We start from the raw sequence: 20,204 nt of genomic DNA, 5'->3' as shown, positions 1-20,204 counted from the left end.
AGGAACTCCCTCTTCTGGTGAAGAAAGGTAGTGAGCCTGATTGTCAAACATCTGGGGCTGATGATGATGACTGGCTGAGTGGAGTTAATGACTGGATATAAGGCTGCCGACGCCCTTCTGGCCTGCGGGTGATTTCTTTGTGGACTTCTAGGAAACCAGTCTGATTCCTGCTCATCTAAAGCTAAGATTTCTGCTTTGCCATTTTGCATTAGTGTTTTGTTTTCCTTGCTTTTCTGGATTCTGCCATTCCCTGCTGGGGTTAGCTGAATCTCCTTTTGCCTGTTGCTCTGTCTTCAGAATATTCCTGAGTACTGACATAGCTTTTTTGAAGCCTAGCGTCTTCAGGGCCTTTTTTACTGTCAGTTTGTTGGCTCTTATTTTCATAGGGTTTTTCACGGATTGCAGACAGCAGCCTTCCTGTCCTTTCCTATCTAAGCTAGCGTGGGCCCCATCTTTGCTCAGTCTATCTTTCTGTCTGTGTTTTGTTCTTTCTTCTTGCTTCACCGTCATTATATGTGGGGGGCTGCCTTTTACTTTGGGGTCTGCTCTGGGGCAGTTTAGATTTCCCTTTCTGTCTTTAGGCTATGTAGTCCTCCGGCTGTGATCGAGGGGCCTAGGGCATCGTAGGAGCCCCCCACGGCTACTGCTAGTTGTGTTGATAGGTTCAGGGGTCTGCAATCCAATAGCTGCCAACTTCTCTGGTTTTCTGGACTTAGCTAGCATTACTATTTTTGCCTCCTACGGTGACTCAATCATAACAAAGATTGCTACCTTGGAAGGCAGTAATTAAGACTTCTGCCCAAGCGGCCATTGCTTTAGCCGTGAAAGATGGAAAAAGTGCTGCTCCTGAAGCTTCAAAAACTGAGCGAGCGAGGTAGTCAATTTGACGATCAGAGGGGTTTCTGACTGAAGAGCCCTCAGAAACGGATAGAAGCGTTTTAGAAGCAAGACACGATACAGGAGGATCCACCGAGGAGGAATGTAACCAATCCTTCATTAGATCTGGAGCAAAGGGGTATTTAGCCTTGATAGGCTTTTGCCCTGTGAACCGTTTATGTGGCCGGTCCCTATGTTTCTGGACAATGTACTTAAACTCCGGATGGCTGGCAAATACCCTGCGTACACGTTTATTCTTCTTAAAGGAGATAACTTGTTCCGGAGCAGGTATATATTCCTCTTCCAACGTCAGACTCTTGTTGACTGACTCTATAAGAGAATCAAGCGACTCATTTGGGGGATTCTGAGGGACTGACGTGTCAGTCTTGAATTCAGAGTCATGTTCGCTGCGAACATTAGGAGAGGGAGAGCGAGAGACAGAACTCGCTGATGCTGAAGTGCGAGTGTGACTAGGGGACACATCATGGGTCCGCTTTCTAGAGACCTGAGGATCCCTTGAACGAGTACGGCCCCTGCTGGTGGACGGTCCCTAGCCATCGCCAGAGCTCTCCTCAGGCGGTAAAGACGAGGTCTGACTTAAAGAGGATTCCCGGAGGGAGTCTATAGCCTTGGTCAGTGACTCCACAGACCATGACAGGGACGGAGCCCACTTAGGGGGACTAAACGCAGGGAGCACCGTTGCAGCGGCGGCGGATGGCGTCTGAGCACAAGCCGGGTCGTAATCCGTGCATAACGGATTAGTCTGGACACTGGGAAAGGCAGTGTTACAAGTGGTAAAGAACGCAGTGTGTTTCTTAGTAGCTCCTTTTGGCTTCCTTAGATGGAGACATAGTGCTCCTGAAAGGGTTACAAGCAGAGCCTGTGATGCAGCTGCAGGGATTGTGCAGAGAAGGGGTTAAGCTTTGGTCTGAGGACAGATGCAGCTTACCCGCGGTCCTGATGCTGTGTCCCCAGGAGGAATAGCGGTGGTCCTGTAGCGTCACCAGGTGCTGTCCCCGTCAGTGCGCGCGCCCCCGCAGCCGTTACAGAGCCTGAGGTGAAAAGGACATGGCCCCCGAGACTATCAGGGTGCTTCTCGTACAGAGCGAGAAGTGCCAAAGACATGGGCGGCGGCGCTAACGGTGGGCAGCGCTATGTAAATTGCGGCCTAGTCGGCTGAAAAGCCGGGGACTAATTTTTTGGGCCTACCCGCGGTGAGCGCCAGGTGAAGGAAAGAACGGGGGGGCCGCGACGGGGAGCCGGTGTACCGCCGCTGAGACTAGGTCAGCTCTTCTCCCAGGGACCAGGACCCTACCCCATACCTTGAATCCAGTGCTTGTGCAGGCCGCGCTGTCCAGGAGCCTGCAGATCTCATCCTCCAGGGCGATGTAGCAGAGCCGGAGGAGTTCTTAAAGGGGTATACCTCTATCGATCCTCCCTATGGGCAGGGGGATGGAGAGTCCATGGGGCTGATTCAGGGCATCCGAAGCACTCCTAAATACTTCTCCCTGCAGTCCGTGCCCTGGCCCTCGCATCCGTGTGGGGAGATCGGGACCGTAAAGGAATCGTCGCCCAGAAGAATCAGGTATGCCCCAGTCGTCGCAGGTAAGGGTACGGGGAGGTATACTCTGCGTTCTCGCCTGTTGTTGGTTCGGGGGAGAGCGGGCCCTTGAAAGGAATCAGTCGACCCCTTCACTCCGTTAATTAAAAAATAAAAATTTACAGAAAACTCAAAAACTGAAAATAAAAACGGTGGGGTCTGAAGCCAGACCCAAATGCCTCCTACAGACACTAAGCAAGAACTGGGGAATTCCCAGTCAGCGAGAGGGTGTACACTGCAGGGGAGGAATTAACTTTTTTCTGTGTTCACTTAGTGTCCTCCTAGTGGCAAGCAGCATATCACCCACGGTCTGTGTCCCCCAATGAGGCGTAGGAAAAAATATGCAGCTTTAAAATTCACCTGTTCTATGTACTGCAGTACCGCCATGCTAACCCTGCTGCTGATAAGAACAGGTGCTGGTTATGCAGCGTGGCGCCCTCTCCACACCTGCAGACCCTAGCATGGATGTAGTGGTAAGGAGTTAAGGCAGTGTAGAGTTAATTAGAAACTATCGTTTGATGGATCAAAGTAAAAGAACTAATGGCCCTTGTAGCTCTATTTTATAAAATTTTGTCCAGAATTTCACCTAAAAATAAAATGCAGATTTAAAAAAAATGCCAACGACAATTGCAGGTTGCACAACTGCATTCCCTGTCGGAGATAAAGAGGTGTATATAAGGATAACATAGTTGTGATCTACAAAATTACTTGGCACTCAAAATCGGAAGCAATTTTTTCTTTATTGTACATCCAGAAAAAAATAGACTCATATCATATGAACGTTTTCGGTCCAACAACGGACCTTCATCAGAAAGGTCTTTTTGTTTCTTTAGAGTAGACTGTAAGAGATACAGTAGGGTAAAAGATATCCTAAGGCAGGAAAGAAATCCTGTATCTCTTACAGTCTACTCTAAAGAAACAAAAAGACCTTTCTGATGAAGGTCCGTTGTTGGACCGAAAACGTTCATATGATATGAGTCTATTTTTGCTCTAAAATTGCTTCTCCGATTTTGAGTGCCAAGTAATTTTGTATATGTCTATGGGTTGGAAACCTTACTTGAGCACCAATTCTCCTCTGTTTTTCTCTGGAGTGCCGTGTTTTTTGGTATAGTTGTGATCTACTTCCTATACAAAAATGAAATCATGGTCTTGTGTCATATACCTTCCAAAATTGCTTTCAACTGCTTAAATGAAGTCTGTCAGCCCATGTGGCCTTGTAAGGAACACAGCCCTTATAAAAATTGGGACTTTATATTTTTTTAATGGCAATCTCTGTTTGCCAGAAACTGTTCTTTATTTTTATATGCTCATTAGGTTGGTGCCACCTTGGTGTGCCCAAGCATTTTAGTTTAGTTACCTCCACAGGTTTCGAATGCGCCTCTGCCTCCCATTCTTTAGATTGCCAGTGATGGCTTTCCAGAAGTGGTCGCTGACTGCACTGAGATCGAAAAGTACTATGGGTTATGGTTATGCCCCCTACAAGGCTATGTGCTTAGCTGAAAATGTCATTTTGAGCAAACAGGCTCCATATAATTATATGGGTTCTAAGTAAAAACCCAGCTCAGACACTTGTCACAGCTTAGTATTCATCAGTGAAGTATTAGAAAAGAACTCCAAGGGAACCATTCAGCACATTTTCACATTTTACAGGCGCTTATACCTCTAATGAAAAAGACAACTTTTGTGTATCAATTCGATATGCCTGTCATAGCGTAGAAGCCACATGAAAATCAGGCTGAAAGTGCATTGGGGGTGTCACTGACCTTGGATGGCTTCTTCTGAGTACATTGACATGCCCCTGGTGCCATCTAAAAAATCTATTAATATTATTATTAAACATACCATAAATAAGACATAATGAAACTTACTGAATATTTGGTGTAATGCCTTCCAGAAGAACAATGTTTACACCACCAATATGAGCTGTTGCACATGTTTCAGTCATTTTTTGATGCAGAACATCTAAACACAAATACATGCAGTTAAAAGTCATCAGTGATTTAGACTAATTTGAGGGAAGAATACGTAAAGGCACTAAAGACCCAAAAAAATAAATCAGTAGATAATTGCAAGAAAATCTAAATACTATATATATATAATAGTAAAAACTTAAAACTGTATAACAGTGTGTCAAGAAACAGCAAAATTAATGATGGAATACCAGTGGTATCCAACAGAGTAAATTTATTTGTAATAGGGTACACACAGGGGTTTTCGGGGGTATTGTTTTGAAAGAAAAAAATAATTGGCAGCACCATTTTCTTCTGTAAAAATGTCTCCGTGAAGTCATCTACATAGATGTGAACATAGTCTAAACAAAATACAAATAAACACATGCTGTCAGCATTCAGAACAATACCTTTCATTTTTTCCTTTAGGGTAAAACTCCCATGAATCCTCTTGAGCTCAGATTCCATTGTCAGACCCCCAATATCAGCTTCTAGGTGGGTGCGATTAACCATGCCGATTCCGAACACAATCAAGGTAACGTGCTGTGGTTCAGCTGCAACTAAGCTGCGCTTTCTTTGACTTCTGTTCAAGCTGTTACTGTCCTGTTCATTCTCAAACACCACTTTGCATGTGGGCTCTGACGGACTCCTCCCTCCTGAAGATTATTAAAAAAGAGGAGGAAGGGTCATCTGATTACCCATGACACTACAAAATATATAAAGCTCACTTCCTTGTAGGTCAAGTCTTACAAATGACTGCAGTGTTTGAAACACATAAATGTGATCCAGGAAACAATATGCAGAACAGCTTTCTTACCTGCTGGGCCAAGTGGTTCTGAGGACTTTTCCAAAAATCCAGTGGGGTCAGAGATTAAAGAGTAAAAGTTGAGCAGCTTGTACATGTTCTGCCAGCACTCGGCTGACGGCTCGCTTTGTTCAGATACAGTTATGGAGTCAGAGTCATCCATATGAATAGCCATATGGTCTACTGCATCTTTGGAGCCTTTTCGAGACACTTTGGAGGTTCTTCTCTCTGACCTTCCCAAAGAGCTTTTGTTCCTAGTCTCCTTTTTGTTGGTATCATTGCTTGCTCTTTTGTTCTTTATATTATTGACCCTGGCACCACCATTTAAACTTCCTCGTGAGCTACGGCTGAAATCGGAGGAGCGAAAGTCCCTGTGTTTTCTAGTCTTAAAGGTAGGTGTTGGTGAAGCTGAGCCGGCTGTATATCTGTTCAGTTTGATATCAGTCTGTGTTGCTTTGATATCGTCGATCATAGTACTGAACTGATGTATAAGCCGCACCAAAGCCATGTCTACGTGCTGACTGATGGACTGGCAGGAGATGGTAAAGTTGCAGTGAAAGGTATTGTAGTATCTCTTGCTGAGATCATGGAAGGAGAGAGCACTGGTGGAATTCTGGGGGGTGCACATAGACTTTTCCATTATCACTGCATTAATGCTGAATGTTTCCAGCATTAAAGCTGGTTTGAATTCAAGAGGAGGTAGATTTATGGCTCCTTGCCTACAACATTAAATAAATAGAAGTCAAGTAAATAGTTTAAAAAGAAAGAATATCTGATATCATACTTATCATCAAATGTGCAGTGCATAAAACCTGGTCTCTGTGTCAGATTTGAAGACAATCAAATGAATGAAGAAACAAACCTTCTGGCTCTTTTACTTCTTCTTTCCTTTGATGTATCAGAATCTACTATGTCAGCTCTAAGACAGTCTAGTGTGCCAGAGAAGGACAAGTGTTCCCCAAAATACATCCTATAGCTGAGCGGTACGACGTCTTGTGACTGGATGCCTGTATGACTGAGCAGAGGTTTGAAAACCACCTGTAAAAGAAAAGAAAAGTCAGAGAAATGCATTTGTAAAAGAAAACTAATTTTGGAGATATTTCACCAAGGGTGTGTTGAAGAATTATTGCTATGGTGTTAAAACTCAAGTAACAAGTTTGACCTTTTCTTTGCCATTTTGTATAATCTTTTCTCCAAGGGATTTTAAAGTTGCATTTTAAGGTCTCTATGGTATAAGAATGTCTGGGGGGGAAAAACGCTATGCTATCTGCATGTTGAATTTTGATAAGAGCATCATGCTCGAAAATTGCAAAAATCTAATTATCTGAGCTTTTTCTTTTACGGCAGCCATGCCCCACAATGAAAAAAAAAAAATCACACGTCCATCTTTTGCTACCAACAGTAGCAGCATCATGCCTCAAATATTTGCAGATGAGTAAGAGCTCATTCACATATCTAAATTTCATGTATAGGTTCTGTGTTTCTGAAAGACCAAGCACCAAGTACAGACTATAAAACTGTTTCATATACGCTATTGACCACAAGAAAAAGAGAGGTTCCTTTTTGGCCTGAGTCATGGGTCAAACTCACCAACACAAGTGAATGGGTCCATTTAATTTTTTTACTTATTAAAAAAAAAATCAGATACTACAATGGCACAGTGCTGGTAAAATGGATACTAAAAACCTTACAAGTAAAGTCATTCAACCAACACGGACTCAAAAATGTTATAAAATGATATTTTTTCTATTCAACCTGTGCATCTGCAAGCTGGACTGCAGGAAATCCTGGATTGCCCTCTTCGATTCCAGCTATATCTTCTTGGCTACTGCTGTGTTGAGAATGCGTTCCATCCAATGTGTTTTGTTCACTTGACAGGACAGTATTGAAGTCAGACGCTGATGGAATAGTCGGCAGGTTATGTGTAGTTCCTAAAATATCAAATTAAATTTTCTTTAGGAAAACTAATAAAGAGAAAAAAACATAGAACATACTGTAGAATGGATTTCTCAAACTCTGATACACAATGCCAGTCTGTAATAATCTAACAATATGTACTTTCTCAAAGGGCAATAGGCCACAGAAATAAATATGTTATATATAGTGCTTGAAAAAATATTCATACCTGTGAACTTTTCCAAGTTACACCCACAAACTTAAATGTATTTTATTGGGATTTTATTTGATATATCAACCCTAAGTACCATGTTAAGCGTAAAGGAATGATTCATGGTTTTCTAAATATTTAAAAAATATAAATCAGAAAGTTGTGACGTTCATTTGTATTCAACCCCTTGTAATCTGAAACCTCTAAACAAAATCCTGAGTGCAAATTACCTCCATAAGTCACATAATTATTAGATAAAGTCAATCTGTGTGCAATTTAGTCTCAGGATAACTACAGCGGTTCTGTGAACAACTAAGATATTTGTTTGAGAAGATTAGGAATGAAACATCATGAAAACAAAGGAACACACAAGACAGGTCAGGGATAATGTTGTGGAAAAGAGTAAAGTAGGGCTAGGTTATAAAAATAGCCAAAGCTCTGAACATCTCAGGAAGCACTGTTCAGTCAATCATCCAAACATGGAAGGAGAATGACACATCAGCAAACCTACTAAGACATAGCCGTCCATCTAAACTGACATCCCAAGCAAGGAGAGCACCAATTAGAGAAGCAGCCAAGAGGCCCCTGGTTATTCTAGAGGTTCTGTAGAGATCTATAAGAAAAGTATTACTCCACATTACTCCACATCTCTGGCCTTTATAGTATTGCAGCAAAAAGAAAGCCATTTTTTTAAAGCAAGCCTTAAAAAGTCCCATTTACAGTTTGCAAAAAGACATGTACAGGACACAGCTAGCATGTGAAAAGGTACTGTGGTTAGATGAGACCAAAGTAGAAGTTTTGAGGCTAAATGCAAAATGCTATGTATGGTGGAAAACAAGCACTGCAAATCACTCTGGAAACACCATCACCACTGGCAAACATGATGTTGGCAGCATCATGCGGTGGTGATGCATTTCTTTAGCATGGACAGGCAAATTGGTCAGAGTTGATGGGAAGATAAGTACAGGGCAATCCTGGAGAAAAACCTGTTAGAGACTGCCAAAGCTACAATGAAATGGTTTAGATCAAAACATATTCATGTGTTTGAATGGACCAAAGTCCAAACCTAAATCCCATTGAGAATCTGTGGCAAGACTTGAATATTGCTGTTCATGGACGCTCTATCCAATCTCACCAAGCTATAACTAGTTTGGCAAAGAAGAATAGAAAAAATTTCAGCCTCTAGGTGTGAAAAGCTTTGTTGTCCTACAAAGCATTGGCTCAGAGGGAGTGAATACAAATGCACATCACAATTTTAGGATTTATAATTTTAAAATATTTAGAAAACCATGTATAATTTCCTTTACACTTGACAAGTACTTGCTCCTTTTTGTTGTTGTATCGCATAAAATCACAATAAAATACATTTAAGCTTGTGAGTATAAGGTGAAACAATGTGGAAAAGTTCATGGGGTATGAATACTATTTCAAGGCACTGTACTCTGTGAGCTTGGATGTCAATAAACCTCAGGTTAAGGAGATGTCATTAAATATTTTGGAAAATCATAAGTAGTTTAGTACATCCCATCTTTCTTGAAATCAACTATTGCCAAACCTAATTTATACAGAAACATTTTACTTAAACAGGTTTTTCACCCCAGGACAAACTTCTGGCAAGCAATGTAGCTGGCTGAATACTGGAGGTGTGAAATATTAAGATTTTTGGTACTCAGTACAACATCTCTTTCTCATAGTCTTCATTGGGGGGCACAAGAACCATGGGTTATATGCTGCCACCTGGAGGCTGACACTAAGTATATATCTTAGGGAAAAAGCTGAGTATTCCTCAAAAGCCTACTTCCCAACCAACACCCAGCTACTTGGTTACTAAAAGCAGTAAGAGGTGCAAAACCAAGAACCCCTAAAAAAGGGATTGTGATGTGTCCCCCCAGTGAAGGCTACAAGAAAGAGATTTTAAGATGAGCAGCAAAAATCTTCAATTCTCGGTCACTAAAGTCCTGCAGAAGGAAAAATAGCAATCCATCAGATTACCACCCAAGCAACGCTTATAGTACATGTCTTCTAATACCTGAATACATAGACGCAAAAGTAAAAGCTCCGAAAAGATTTAACTGAAGTAGGAGAGGCACTATGTAATAGAAGAATAGATGTCTTGGCCAAGAAGGCTTCTACCACAAAGGGTAGAAGCCCTGGCTGGGGCTCCCTAGCTTAGCCCCAACTTCTGCAGCGGTAGATCAAAACCAATGAACAATGATAACCCTAGAGGTGGGCCAACCTCTGCAAGAGCATAACGGGATGGCCAGCAAGGCATCCGAATAAAGCTGTGAAAGGCAGGTAGAGGTGTACAGCTCTCAGTACGTCAGACTGTGTCAGAAACTCTCAGATGACAGGCAAAGTGACTTAAGGAAAGAGAGCAATCTCCTCATTAAGATGGAAGGCTGGGAACAAGATATGGAGAAAGGGGGATGTCGATCGCAAAACCACACTGTTCCAGAGAAGGTGAACGACAACTCGGAGCCTCACATGATGGAAAGGATTGTTACAAGGAACTAAAATCACCTTGCTGGAGAGATATCTCCAACCAGCAAGAAGAAAGTGTACTTAAGGCCATCCAAGACTTGATTGAGATCCCTCAGATCTAAAAGCTGCTAATAGGGTGGTTCACCATGCCTAGGCAGGCAGTCCTGAAATATGGCCTACAAGCAAAGTTCAGCTGGACAAGGATAGCGAAGGCAGGAACCTCTCCCTTTGGAGTCAACCTTTGCTGAAGAAAAAAACTAGAAAGGGGTATAACATCATAGGAGGACTGATGAAATGTCTTCACTTACAGAGAAGAAGCTTTCTGATGAAAACGTGGAAAAGCGACGTCTAAGGCCCTTATTCCCTATTCCTAGTCAGACCAACCTAATAAAAAATGCCCAAAGCCTTATAACATTAAGCTAAACTGAATAGCTGGGTTACAGCTGGCCAGGTGTAGGCTGTAGGCGAGGAGTCAGCTTTTTTTATAACATGCATTCATATTGTCAGTCTCCAGGGGGCACCATATAACCCATGGTTCCTGTGTCCCCCTATGAAAACTCTGAGAAATACATGCAGATAGAGCTCGGGTCTACTACCGGTTCAAGCAATCATCACGTGACGGCAAGTATGCTATTTACATACTTACGGTCACATTCTGACTAGATTCTCATCCATTTCACTCAATGTTCTATTCAATATTAGTATTCAGCAAGCTGCATTGCGTGCCAAACGTTTGACCTAGGGTGGAAAACACCAGTCCAGGACTGAAATATTAAAGACCCATCCATAGTATAGGTCATGAATATACTAATTGATCACCCCCAGTGATCACCTGAAATCCACTCCGGAAGTGGCTGGATAAAAGCAATAGGAGATAAAGTGCAGTACCCGGCAATGGCCAATAAGCAATGTTCTGAGCTGCGGAGTTCCACTCCATACAGCACTTGCCGTAGTTACGGGCATGGCTGGATGTCAGAACGCCCACTATCTCATTCTGATGATCTATAATTGTCACGATGTGACTGGCCCAGCGTGACCCGACCCGCCAATCGGCGGGTCACAAAACCAACAAAGACACAAGGGGACACCGGGAAAACAATTATAACTGTGGGCCCTGTAACTGGAAACGGGGAAATGGACACCACCTGCACTCTCCTAAAGAAGTGCCCTGAACTCTCCTGATGTTCCCTATACAGGTTCTTTCAACCTGTCGCCGAACAAGATACTTGGGTCCCTCACTTGCCCTGCACCTATTCCTTACTAGGGAATTGGCAAGTGCAGACACTGGTCCCACCGTTGTACAAATAAAACACCAAGGATAATAACAGACAGGGAAAAACAAACACTTAGCTTGCTCTGCTGTCATGCACCGGACCGCAGAGTAAGGCACCCGAACACAGCTTTCAGCAGAATAACCATTGCTCCAGATAAGCTGCAAACACCACTACTCAAGATAGCTCCTCTCTTCAGCACGGTTGGTCTCCAAAAGGCAGTGTATCACCAACAGTGAGCTGCAGCACCAGGTGGCCTTATAAAGGAAGGTGGGAGTGGCACCCACCTGCATAGATAATTAATCACAATTCAGTAACACCAGCGGTGACCGGGGGAAAAACCCACCAGCAGACTAACTAAAGTTGTAGTAACATCAGCGGCCACCGGGGGGAAAAACTAACATTAGCCCCCGATGGCCAGAAAGGAAAAACTTTAAATGTGAGCAGCCCAAAACTGACACAGATTCAAAAATGGATGAAGACAATAATATGGATAGGTCATCAATTCTTCAGTTCTGGAAAAACCCTTTAACCATAAAAGGAACCTGTCACCAGGTAACCTTAAGAGGAACCTGTCACTAATCTGCACGCACCATGTAATAAAACAAGGGGAGCGGAATAGACATATGTAGTCCTGTGCGCAAAGATTAAGTATAACCTGTATTTTTATCATTTATCTTTGCTCTTTCTGGGATTTTTGGTTATGTGGGTGGTCCTATCAGTGACTGACCGCTATCTTTCCATGCACACTTATACAGAGATCGCTGTCAGTCACTGATAGGACCGTCAACTGGACTAAAAGGCCCAGAAATAGCAAGAGATTTCAATGAATAAAACAGAGGTTATACTAAATCTTTTCTCACAAAACTTTGTATTGTCTCTGCTCCCCCGCTCTTTAACACGATGCCTACAGATAAGACTGCATTTTCCTGTTGACAGGTTCCCTTTGCTGTCAACCAAAAGTGCAGACCTCTGTCCTAAGACAACTGTGGCAGAAAAGTGCTCCTATTCATTGCATTATTTATAGATTTAAGAATGGATATATTGAAATGTAGTACACAAAAACAAAAGTGATAAAACACATAAATGGATTATGTATGATGATGCATGACAATGCTCACAGAAAACATTAAGACAATTTACTGAAAAGTATAGAGAATCAGGAATTGTTCTCCATGAATCAAACAACAGACCTATTAGTTGCCTCTTCTCTAGGTAATTCTCCATCAACTTTCATCTCTTATATCATATTACTTATATATGATAGCATTAATGTGATATTATATTTATTCTAATGCTATTTGTCCGTGACTTGCTTCACATTACGAGTTTCCGGTGAATGGTTCGTACAACTTTTACACTTCTCCTAAGTGGACAATCTTGGTCTAAGCAATGTTCCAAAAGAACCTCAGTATCAATACCTGTTGGAAGACTGTTGTGTCCAGACTTGATCAGGGGTGACTCGTGTACCACACTGCCTCTATTACCCACTGCACTTGACATCCAGTTATAGAAGCTCACAGAGGATGGTTCAGACAATAAAGGATGTTCTGATAACATTTCTGTGGCCACAGGATTCCCTGTATCAATGAATCAGGAGAAGTTTCAGAGAATTCTTATGTCCAAGAATTAAAATAGAAGACATGGTTATCCACGGAGTAATATGTGTTTTAAATTAGTACTTTCTTGTTAACTACTGTGTGAATGGTAGAGTGGCAAAACTATTACAGGGCATCCACAAACAAGAACATTTGCTTTAAATCCTTCCTACAGATGACTAGTTATGTAAATAATCCAGTGGGGTACACGAAAGAATAATGTTATACAGAAAGGAATATAGCATTACAGATGACACTGCCTGAAATAGGGCTTTTAAAGGGAACCTGTCACCCCCCCCAGGGCGTTTTTAAGTTAAAATGCCACCTTCAGCAGCACTAAGGCTGTATTCTGTGAAGGTGGCTCTTCCGTTTCTGACCCCCAGTAACGCCGAAATATTAACTTTTATAAATAGGTCCTCATACCTGTAATGTGTCCCATAGGTATGATGTGCCCCCTGTATCAGCCGCCTACCATCCGTCCATCATGCCTCTGTCCAGTGTCTGGGCACCGCCCACCATCCGTCCATCATGATGCCCCTGTGCGTCGCTGCCTCCTCCTGTTTTGAATGCCGGCGCCTCCGCTGTGACAAGATTTCTCGGGCATGCGCAGTGTGCGCTGCCCGAGAACCAACATCAGGCTATTGCGCCTGCGTGTTGCGGAGGCCCCAGCCCCACAGTGTGAATACATCATAACACGCTGCGGGGCGGGATCTGGGGCCTCCGCAACACGCAGGCGCAATAGCCTGATGTTGGTTCTCGGGCAGCGCACACTGCGCATGCCCGAGAAATCTTGTCACAGCGGAGGCGCCGGCATTCAAAACAGGAGGAGGCAGCGACGCACAGGGGCATCATGATGGACGGATGGTGGGCGGTGCCCAGACACTGGACAGAGGCATGATGGATGGATGGTAGGCGGCTGATACAGGGGGACACACCATAGCTATGGGACACATTACAGGTATGAGGAGCTATTTATAAAAGTCGATATTTCAGCGTTACTAGGGGTCAGAAACGGAAGAGCCACCATCACAGAATGCAGCCTTAGTGCTGCTGAACGTGGCTCTTTAACTTAAAAACGCCCTGGGGGGGGTGACAGGTTCCGTTTAATATTTTATAGCTGGCATTTAGATTTGGTGCAAAGTGATTCGCAGGACCCAGTCCACCAGCCAAGTCAGTAATCTGTGGTCACTGCACGGGAGCCCTGATATCCGCCTATTAACTCCTGGAAAGCATGGCTCCTCATTTGAATAGCCGGTATGGCAAAACACTGCATGAGAGTCACAGCGCACCAATGATGTCAAAATTGGGCCAGTATATCTAAAGAAGAGTGAAGTGTCGGGAGTTAGGTAGGAGTTCTCCGAGATCCCGTCCCCTGACCACAGATTACTGACCTGTCCAATGGACCAGGTCCAGCAAATCAATTCATAGCAACTCTACTGGTAATAGGAAGAAAATTTTAGAATAAAGTACCTATCTGTCAGAATCATGTGTCATTGTCTGCAGCCAATAGGATTTTTTATTTTTGATTTTGTATGTGCAACATTAAGAGAATAATGAGACAAAACATGTATCTACTAGAACATGAAGGTATGCTTTTGTGTGGACACAAAGATATAGACATGTAACATACTGCTGGTGAGAAAAGACTGATGAAATATGGAAATATACATCAGAAACACAATAATGCAGGAACCAAAGAAGTAGAAACCTTGGAATGAGAGAAACTTCAAAGCAGCCTATAATGAACAGCCACAAATCATTACCATAAGTAAATTTCCAAATGGAGATAAAATCGCACGCAAAACCTGGCAAAATGTACACTGTTCAGCATAAATGAGTACACCCCTATGAAAATAGGGATTTTTGTGTGTATTCACTGTAAAATCCTTTTCTCCGAGCCAATAATTGGGGGATACAGACCGTGGGTGTTATGCTGCTTGCCACTAGGAGGACACTAAGTGAACACAGAAAAAAGTTAACTCCTCCCCTGCAGTATACACCCTCTCGCTGGCTGAGATTTCCCCAGTTCCTCCCCTGCAGTATACACCCTCTCGCTGGCTGAGATTTCCCCAGTTCGGTGAAAAAGCAGTAGGAGCATTAAACAAATAACAATAACTACGTCAAAACCTAAGAATGCTACAGTGAGTCAATAGGCTAAAGAGGGTGGGTGCTGTGTTCCCCAATAATTGGCTCGCAGAAAAGGATTTTACGGTGAGTACACACAAAAATCTCTATTTCTCCTACGCCTCATTGGGGGACACAGACCGTGGGAATTCCTAAAGCAGTCCCTGGATGGGGAGCATACAACTGCTAATACCCCATGTACCACTGACTTAACACTGTGGTACTGCGGATTGCAGGATGCGTCTGCCAAGCGCTGCATCCGCAGAGGCCTGAGAATGAATTTGGTAATGTTTTGTAAAGGTATGCAGACTGGACCAAGTCGCAGCCTTGCAGACCTATTCTGCCGTCGCCTGGTGCCGAATGGCCCAAGAGGCGCCCACTGATCAGGTAGAATGCGCCTTAATCCCTGCTCGGACAGGTGTGTCCCTGACATGGTAGGATTCCTGAATAGCCAAGCGAATCCACCTGGCTAGCGTGGCTTTTGAAGTGGCTAGACCCTTCCTATGCCCCTCTGGAAGTACGAACAGGTCATCTGACTTGTGGAAGGGAGCTGTCCGCGAGATGTACCGTCTCAGAGCCCTAACCACATCCAGGGTGTGGAGGGCCTTCTCAATGCGATGGACTGCTGCCGGACAGAAGGAAGGCAAAACAATTTCCTCATTGAGAAGAAAGGAAGATACGACTTTGGGCAGGAAAGACGGGGATTTCCTGAGAACTGCCTTGTCCTGGTGAAAATGGAGGATGGCAGGACAGGGCCGCCAATTCGGAAACTCGTCTGAGAGAACAGTTAGTGGCACGTCCTGCAGTGGTTCGAAAGGAGCTTCTTGTAAAGCCCCGAGAACCAAGTTAAGGTCCCATGATTCCAATGGCCTTTTATAGGGAGGGGCCACGTGGGAAACTCCCCTTCACCTGCAATTTGATGGCAATTTTGCGTTGGAATAGAACTGACAAAGCTGAAATTTGGCCCTTGAGCGAGCTAAGCGCGAGGCCTGACTTTAACCCGGATTACAGGAATTCCAATATGGAAGAAATGGAAAACACCAAAGGGGATCGACCATGGTGCTTGCATGACGAGAAGGTTTCCCAGGTGCGGTGATAAATGCGCAAGGACACAGGCTTCCTAGCACTAATCATGGTGGAGATCACGTCGTGAGAAAAACCAGCCTGTGCTAAAATCCAGGATTCAACGGCCACGCCGTCAAAGATTAGACCCCGGAGTTCTGGTGGTAAATTGGGCCCTGTGAGAGTAGATCCATGCGATCTGAAAGTCGCAAGGGGACGTCGGCGACTAGTTGTACTAGTTCTGCGTACCATGCATGGCGCGGCCAATCTGGCGCGACTAGGATCACCGGTACTCCCTCTGCTCTAATTTTCTTGATGACCCTCGGGAGCAAGGAAAGAGGGGGAAAAATGTACTGGAGCCGGAACCGGTGCCACGGCAGAACTAGGGCGTCTGCTCCGATGGCGCATGGATCGCGCGATCGGGCAGTGAATCAAGGAACCTTGTTGTTTAGTCTTGAGGCCATGAGATCCACATCCGAAGTCTCCCAGCGATGGCAAATCTGCTGAAAGAGTTCGGGATGAAGAAACCACTCTACTGAGGCAAGACCTTGGCGACTGAAAAAATCCGCCGCCCAATTGTCTACCCCCGGGATGTGGATTGCCGAGATGGGCGAATGGTTGGTTTCGGACCAATGAGGATGTGACTCACTTCGTGCATGGCCATCCTGCTCCGAGTACCCCCCTGACTGTTGATATACGCCACAGCCGTGGCATTGTCGGATTGGATCCTGATGGGGTGACCTGCGAGGAGATGATGGAAACTCGTAGGGCTAAACTGATCACTCGTATCTCCAAGATGTTGATGGGGAGACGTGACTTTCAAATTGACCATCGACTCTTTGCCGTGTGGTGATGAAAAACCGCACCCCAGCCCAGAAGACTTGCGTCGGTGGTCACCACCGACCATCGTACTGGGAGAAGGAACTTCCCTTGATTCAGGGAGGATTTCAGTGTCCACCACTTGAGGGCTTGCCTGACCCGCAGGGACAGAAGGAACCAACGGTCCAGGGAAAACGGGTTCTTGTCCCAAGTTAACAGCAATGCATGTTGTAAAGGGCTGAGATGGAACTGTGCGAATGGGACCGCTTCCATCGCTGCCACCATCTTTCCGAGAACTCTCATGCTGAATCGAATGGAGTGAGAAACCGGTCGGGAAAGAGTCCGCGCTGCTTGTTGTAAGGCTCGGGCCTTTTCTGGAGGGAGAATGACCAACCCACGGGAAGTGTCCAAGATCATTTCCAAAAAGGAAACCTGCTGGGCTGGTGTTGGGGAAGACTTTTCGAAGTTTATCTTCCAAGCCAGGCAAGAAAGTGTATTTACTGTGAATTCCACGGATTCCTCGCAGGCTGGAAGGGACGGACCCTTGATCAGCAGGTCATCCAGATACGGTAGTACCACCACTCCCCGAGTGTGAAGAATGGCCATGACAGCCGCCATGACCTTGGTAAAGACCCTGGGGGCGGTGGCGAGTCCGAAAGGCAAGGCAACGAACTGGAATTGTTGCTCGCAAATTGCAAAACGCAGGAACTGCTGGTGGGACGGGCAAATCGGTATGTGAAGGTAAGCATCTTTGATATTGATGGATGCTAGGAACTCTTTTTCCATGGAGGCGACAACTGATCGGAGGGATTCCATTCGGAATCGCCATACCTTGACAAACTGATTTAACAGCTTGAGGTCTAGTATGGGCCACATCGTTCCATCCTTCTTTGGAACCACAAAAAGGTTTGAATAAAAACCCCTGAATCTTTCATCTTAAGGGACTGGAATCATGACTCCGTCCCTTTGCAGCGCATGAACGGCCCGAAGGAAAGCTGTTGTCTTTGTCCTGGGAGGAGAGGACCGGAAAAAACGTGTCGGGGGGGTGGGAAGAAAATTCTATTTTGTATCCGGAGGGCACCAGGTCCCTGACCCACTCGTCGTGGACGACCGCGAGCCAGGTGTGACTGAATGAAAGTAGACGACGACCGCCTACTTTGTCAGTGTCCACCGGATACCACAACAAGTCATTGTGTAGAGGATCTATGGGATCTGACTTCCCTAGATCCAGATGCCCTTGGCCTGGGCTTCCAAGAGCAGTTAGGTCTGTATGAGGCCTGGGGACCTCTGTCTCCACGTGGGGACCAACCTGATCCGGAAGAGAAGGTTGTGGAGGACCAACTGGAATTGTTGCGAAAAGGTCGAAAACAAGTCGGCTGTTGATTCCGAAATGGCCGGACAGCCCTTTGTTGGGAAAGGAATTTACTTTTCCCCCCGTAGTGTTAGAAATGAGCTGGTCCAGTTTCTCCCCAAATAGGCGACCAGTTTGATAGGACAGAGAAATCAACGATCTTTTGGAGGAGGAATCCGCCCGCCAGTCGCAGACCCATCTTCTAATGAAGACTGCATTAGCGGCAGCTTGAGCAGCGCAATTGGCAGCATCTAAAGAAGCGACCACTACAAAGTCCCCTGCATGAATTATCTGCCTGGCAACACTGGTTGCCTCCGGAGGAAGATTGCTACCTTGGAAGGTAGTAATTAAGACTTCTGCCCAAGCGCCCATTGCCTTGGCCACCCAAGTCGCCGCGAAAGATGGAAAAAGTGCCGCTCCTGAAGCTTCAAAAACAGAGCGAGCGAGGTAGTCAATTTGACGATCGGAGGGGTTTCTGACTGAAGAGCCCTCGGAAATGAATAGGAGCGTTTTAGAAGCAAGACGCGATACAGGAGGGTCCACCAAGGGGGAATGTAACCAATCCTTCATAAGATCTGGAGCAAAGGGGTATTTAGCCTCGTTTATGTGGCCGGTCCCAATGCCTCTGGACAATGTCCTTAAACTCCGGATGGCAGGCAAATAACCTGCACACACATTTAGCCTTCTTAAATGAGATAACTTGTTCCGCAGTGGGAATATTTTCCTCATCCAACTTCAGAATCCTGTTGACTAATTCTATAAGAGAATCAAGCGACTCTTGGTCATTTGGGGGATTCTGAGGGGCTGGCGTGTCAGACTTGAATTCAGAGTCATGTTCGCTGCGAATATTAGGAGAGGGAGAGCGAGAGACAAAACTCGCCGATTCTGAAGCGCGAGTGTGACTAGGAGACGCGTCATGGGTCCGCTTTCTAGAGACCTGACCATCCCTTGAACGAGTACGGCCCCTGCTGGTGGACGGATCCCGGCCGTCGCCAGAGCCCTCATCAGGCGGTAAAGACGAGTTCTGACTTAAAGAGGATTCCCGGAGGGAGTCTATAGCCTTGGTCAGTGACTCCACAGACTGTGATAGGGACGCAGCCCACTCGGGAATAAACGCAGGGAGCACCGTCGCAGCAGTGGCGGATGGCGTTTGAGCACGAGCCGGGTCGCAATCCGTGCATAACAGATTAGTCTGGGCACTGGGCAAGGCAGTCTTGCATGTGGTACAAGCGGTAAAGAACGCAGTGTGCTTCTTAGTAGCCCTTTTAGCTTCCTTAGATTGAGACATAGCACCCCCTGAAAGGGTTACAGGCAGAGCCTGGGCTGCAGCTGCAGGGAATATGCAGAGAAGGGGTTAAGCTTTGCTCTGAGGGCAGATGCAGCTTACCGACGGTCCTGATGCTGTGTCCTTGGTAGGAATAGCGGTGGCCCTGTAGCATCACCAGGTGCTGTCAGTCAGTGCGCGCGCCCCCCGCAGCCGTCACAGAGCCTGAGGTGAAAAAGGACATGGCCCCCGAGACTAGCAGAGCGCTTCTTGTACAGAGCAAGAAGCGCCAAAGATGTGGGCGGCGGAGCTCGCGGTGTGCGGCGCTATGTAAATTGCAGCCTAGTAGGCCGAAAAGCAGGGAACTAAATTTCTGGGCCTACCTGCGGTGTGCGCCGGGAGCAGGGGGGCAGCGTCAGGGCACCGCCACTGACACTAAGTCAGCGCTTCTCCCAGGGAACAGGACCCGACCCCATACCTCCTATTCGGTGCTGATGCAGGCTGTGCTGTCCAGAACCCAGTCTGCAGATCTCATCCTCCCGGGCGATGTAGCAGAGTTAGAGGAGTTCTTAAAGGGGTATACCTCAAATCGATCCTCCCTATGGGCAGGGGGATGGAGAGGCCATGGGGCTGATTCAGGGCATCCGAAAGCGCTCCTAAAGTCTTCTCCGTGCACTTGCTCTCATATTCGTGTGGGGAGATTGGGACCGTAAAGGAACCGTCGCCCAGAAGAATCATGTATGCCCCAGTCGTTGCAGGATAGGGTACGGGGAGGTATACTCTGCGTTCTCGCCTGTTGTTGGTTCGAGGGAGAGCGGGCCGTAAAAAGAAACCATCGCCCCCTTCACTCCATTAAATAAAAAATAAAAATTTACAGAAAATTCAAAAGTGCCTCCT

At 45.6% G+C, this 20,204-nt stretch overlaps 1 protein-coding gene across 2 annotated transcripts in view; it reads right to left on the bottom strand.

The window, feature by feature from the left end:
* BLTP1 (bridge-like lipid transfer protein family member 1) overlaps positions 1-20,204 on the bottom strand; it is a 451,393-nt gene that overhangs the window by 191,152 nt on the left and 240,037 nt on the right. For both annotated transcript variants that reach the window (XM_073572011.1, XM_073572012.1), the window contains exons 43-48: positions 12,511-12,669; positions 6,986-7,161; positions 6,093-6,268; positions 5,243-5,949; positions 4,836-5,081; positions 4,345-4,438 (exon numbers count right to left, since the gene is read on the bottom strand). In XM_073572011.1, the coding sequence (XP_073428112.1) occupies positions 4,345-4,438; positions 4,836-5,081; positions 5,243-5,949; positions 6,093-6,268; positions 6,986-7,161; positions 12,511-12,669 (1,558 nt within the window). The remainder of the gene's footprint in view (positions 1-4,344; positions 4,439-4,835; positions 5,082-5,242; positions 5,950-6,092; positions 6,269-6,985; positions 7,162-12,510; positions 12,670-20,204) is intronic.

Source organism: Dendrobates tinctorius, unplaced genomic scaffold (assembly GCF_039654945.1).
Source record: "Dendrobates tinctorius isolate UK_male_01 unplaced genomic scaffold, ASM3965494v1 ptg000030l, whole genome shotgun sequence".
NCBI lineage: Eukaryota > Metazoa > Chordata > Amphibia > Anura > Dendrobatidae > Dendrobates > Dendrobates tinctorius.
Note: the sequence above shows the minus strand (reverse complement) of the source record. Positions and strands in the feature narration are given on the sequence as shown.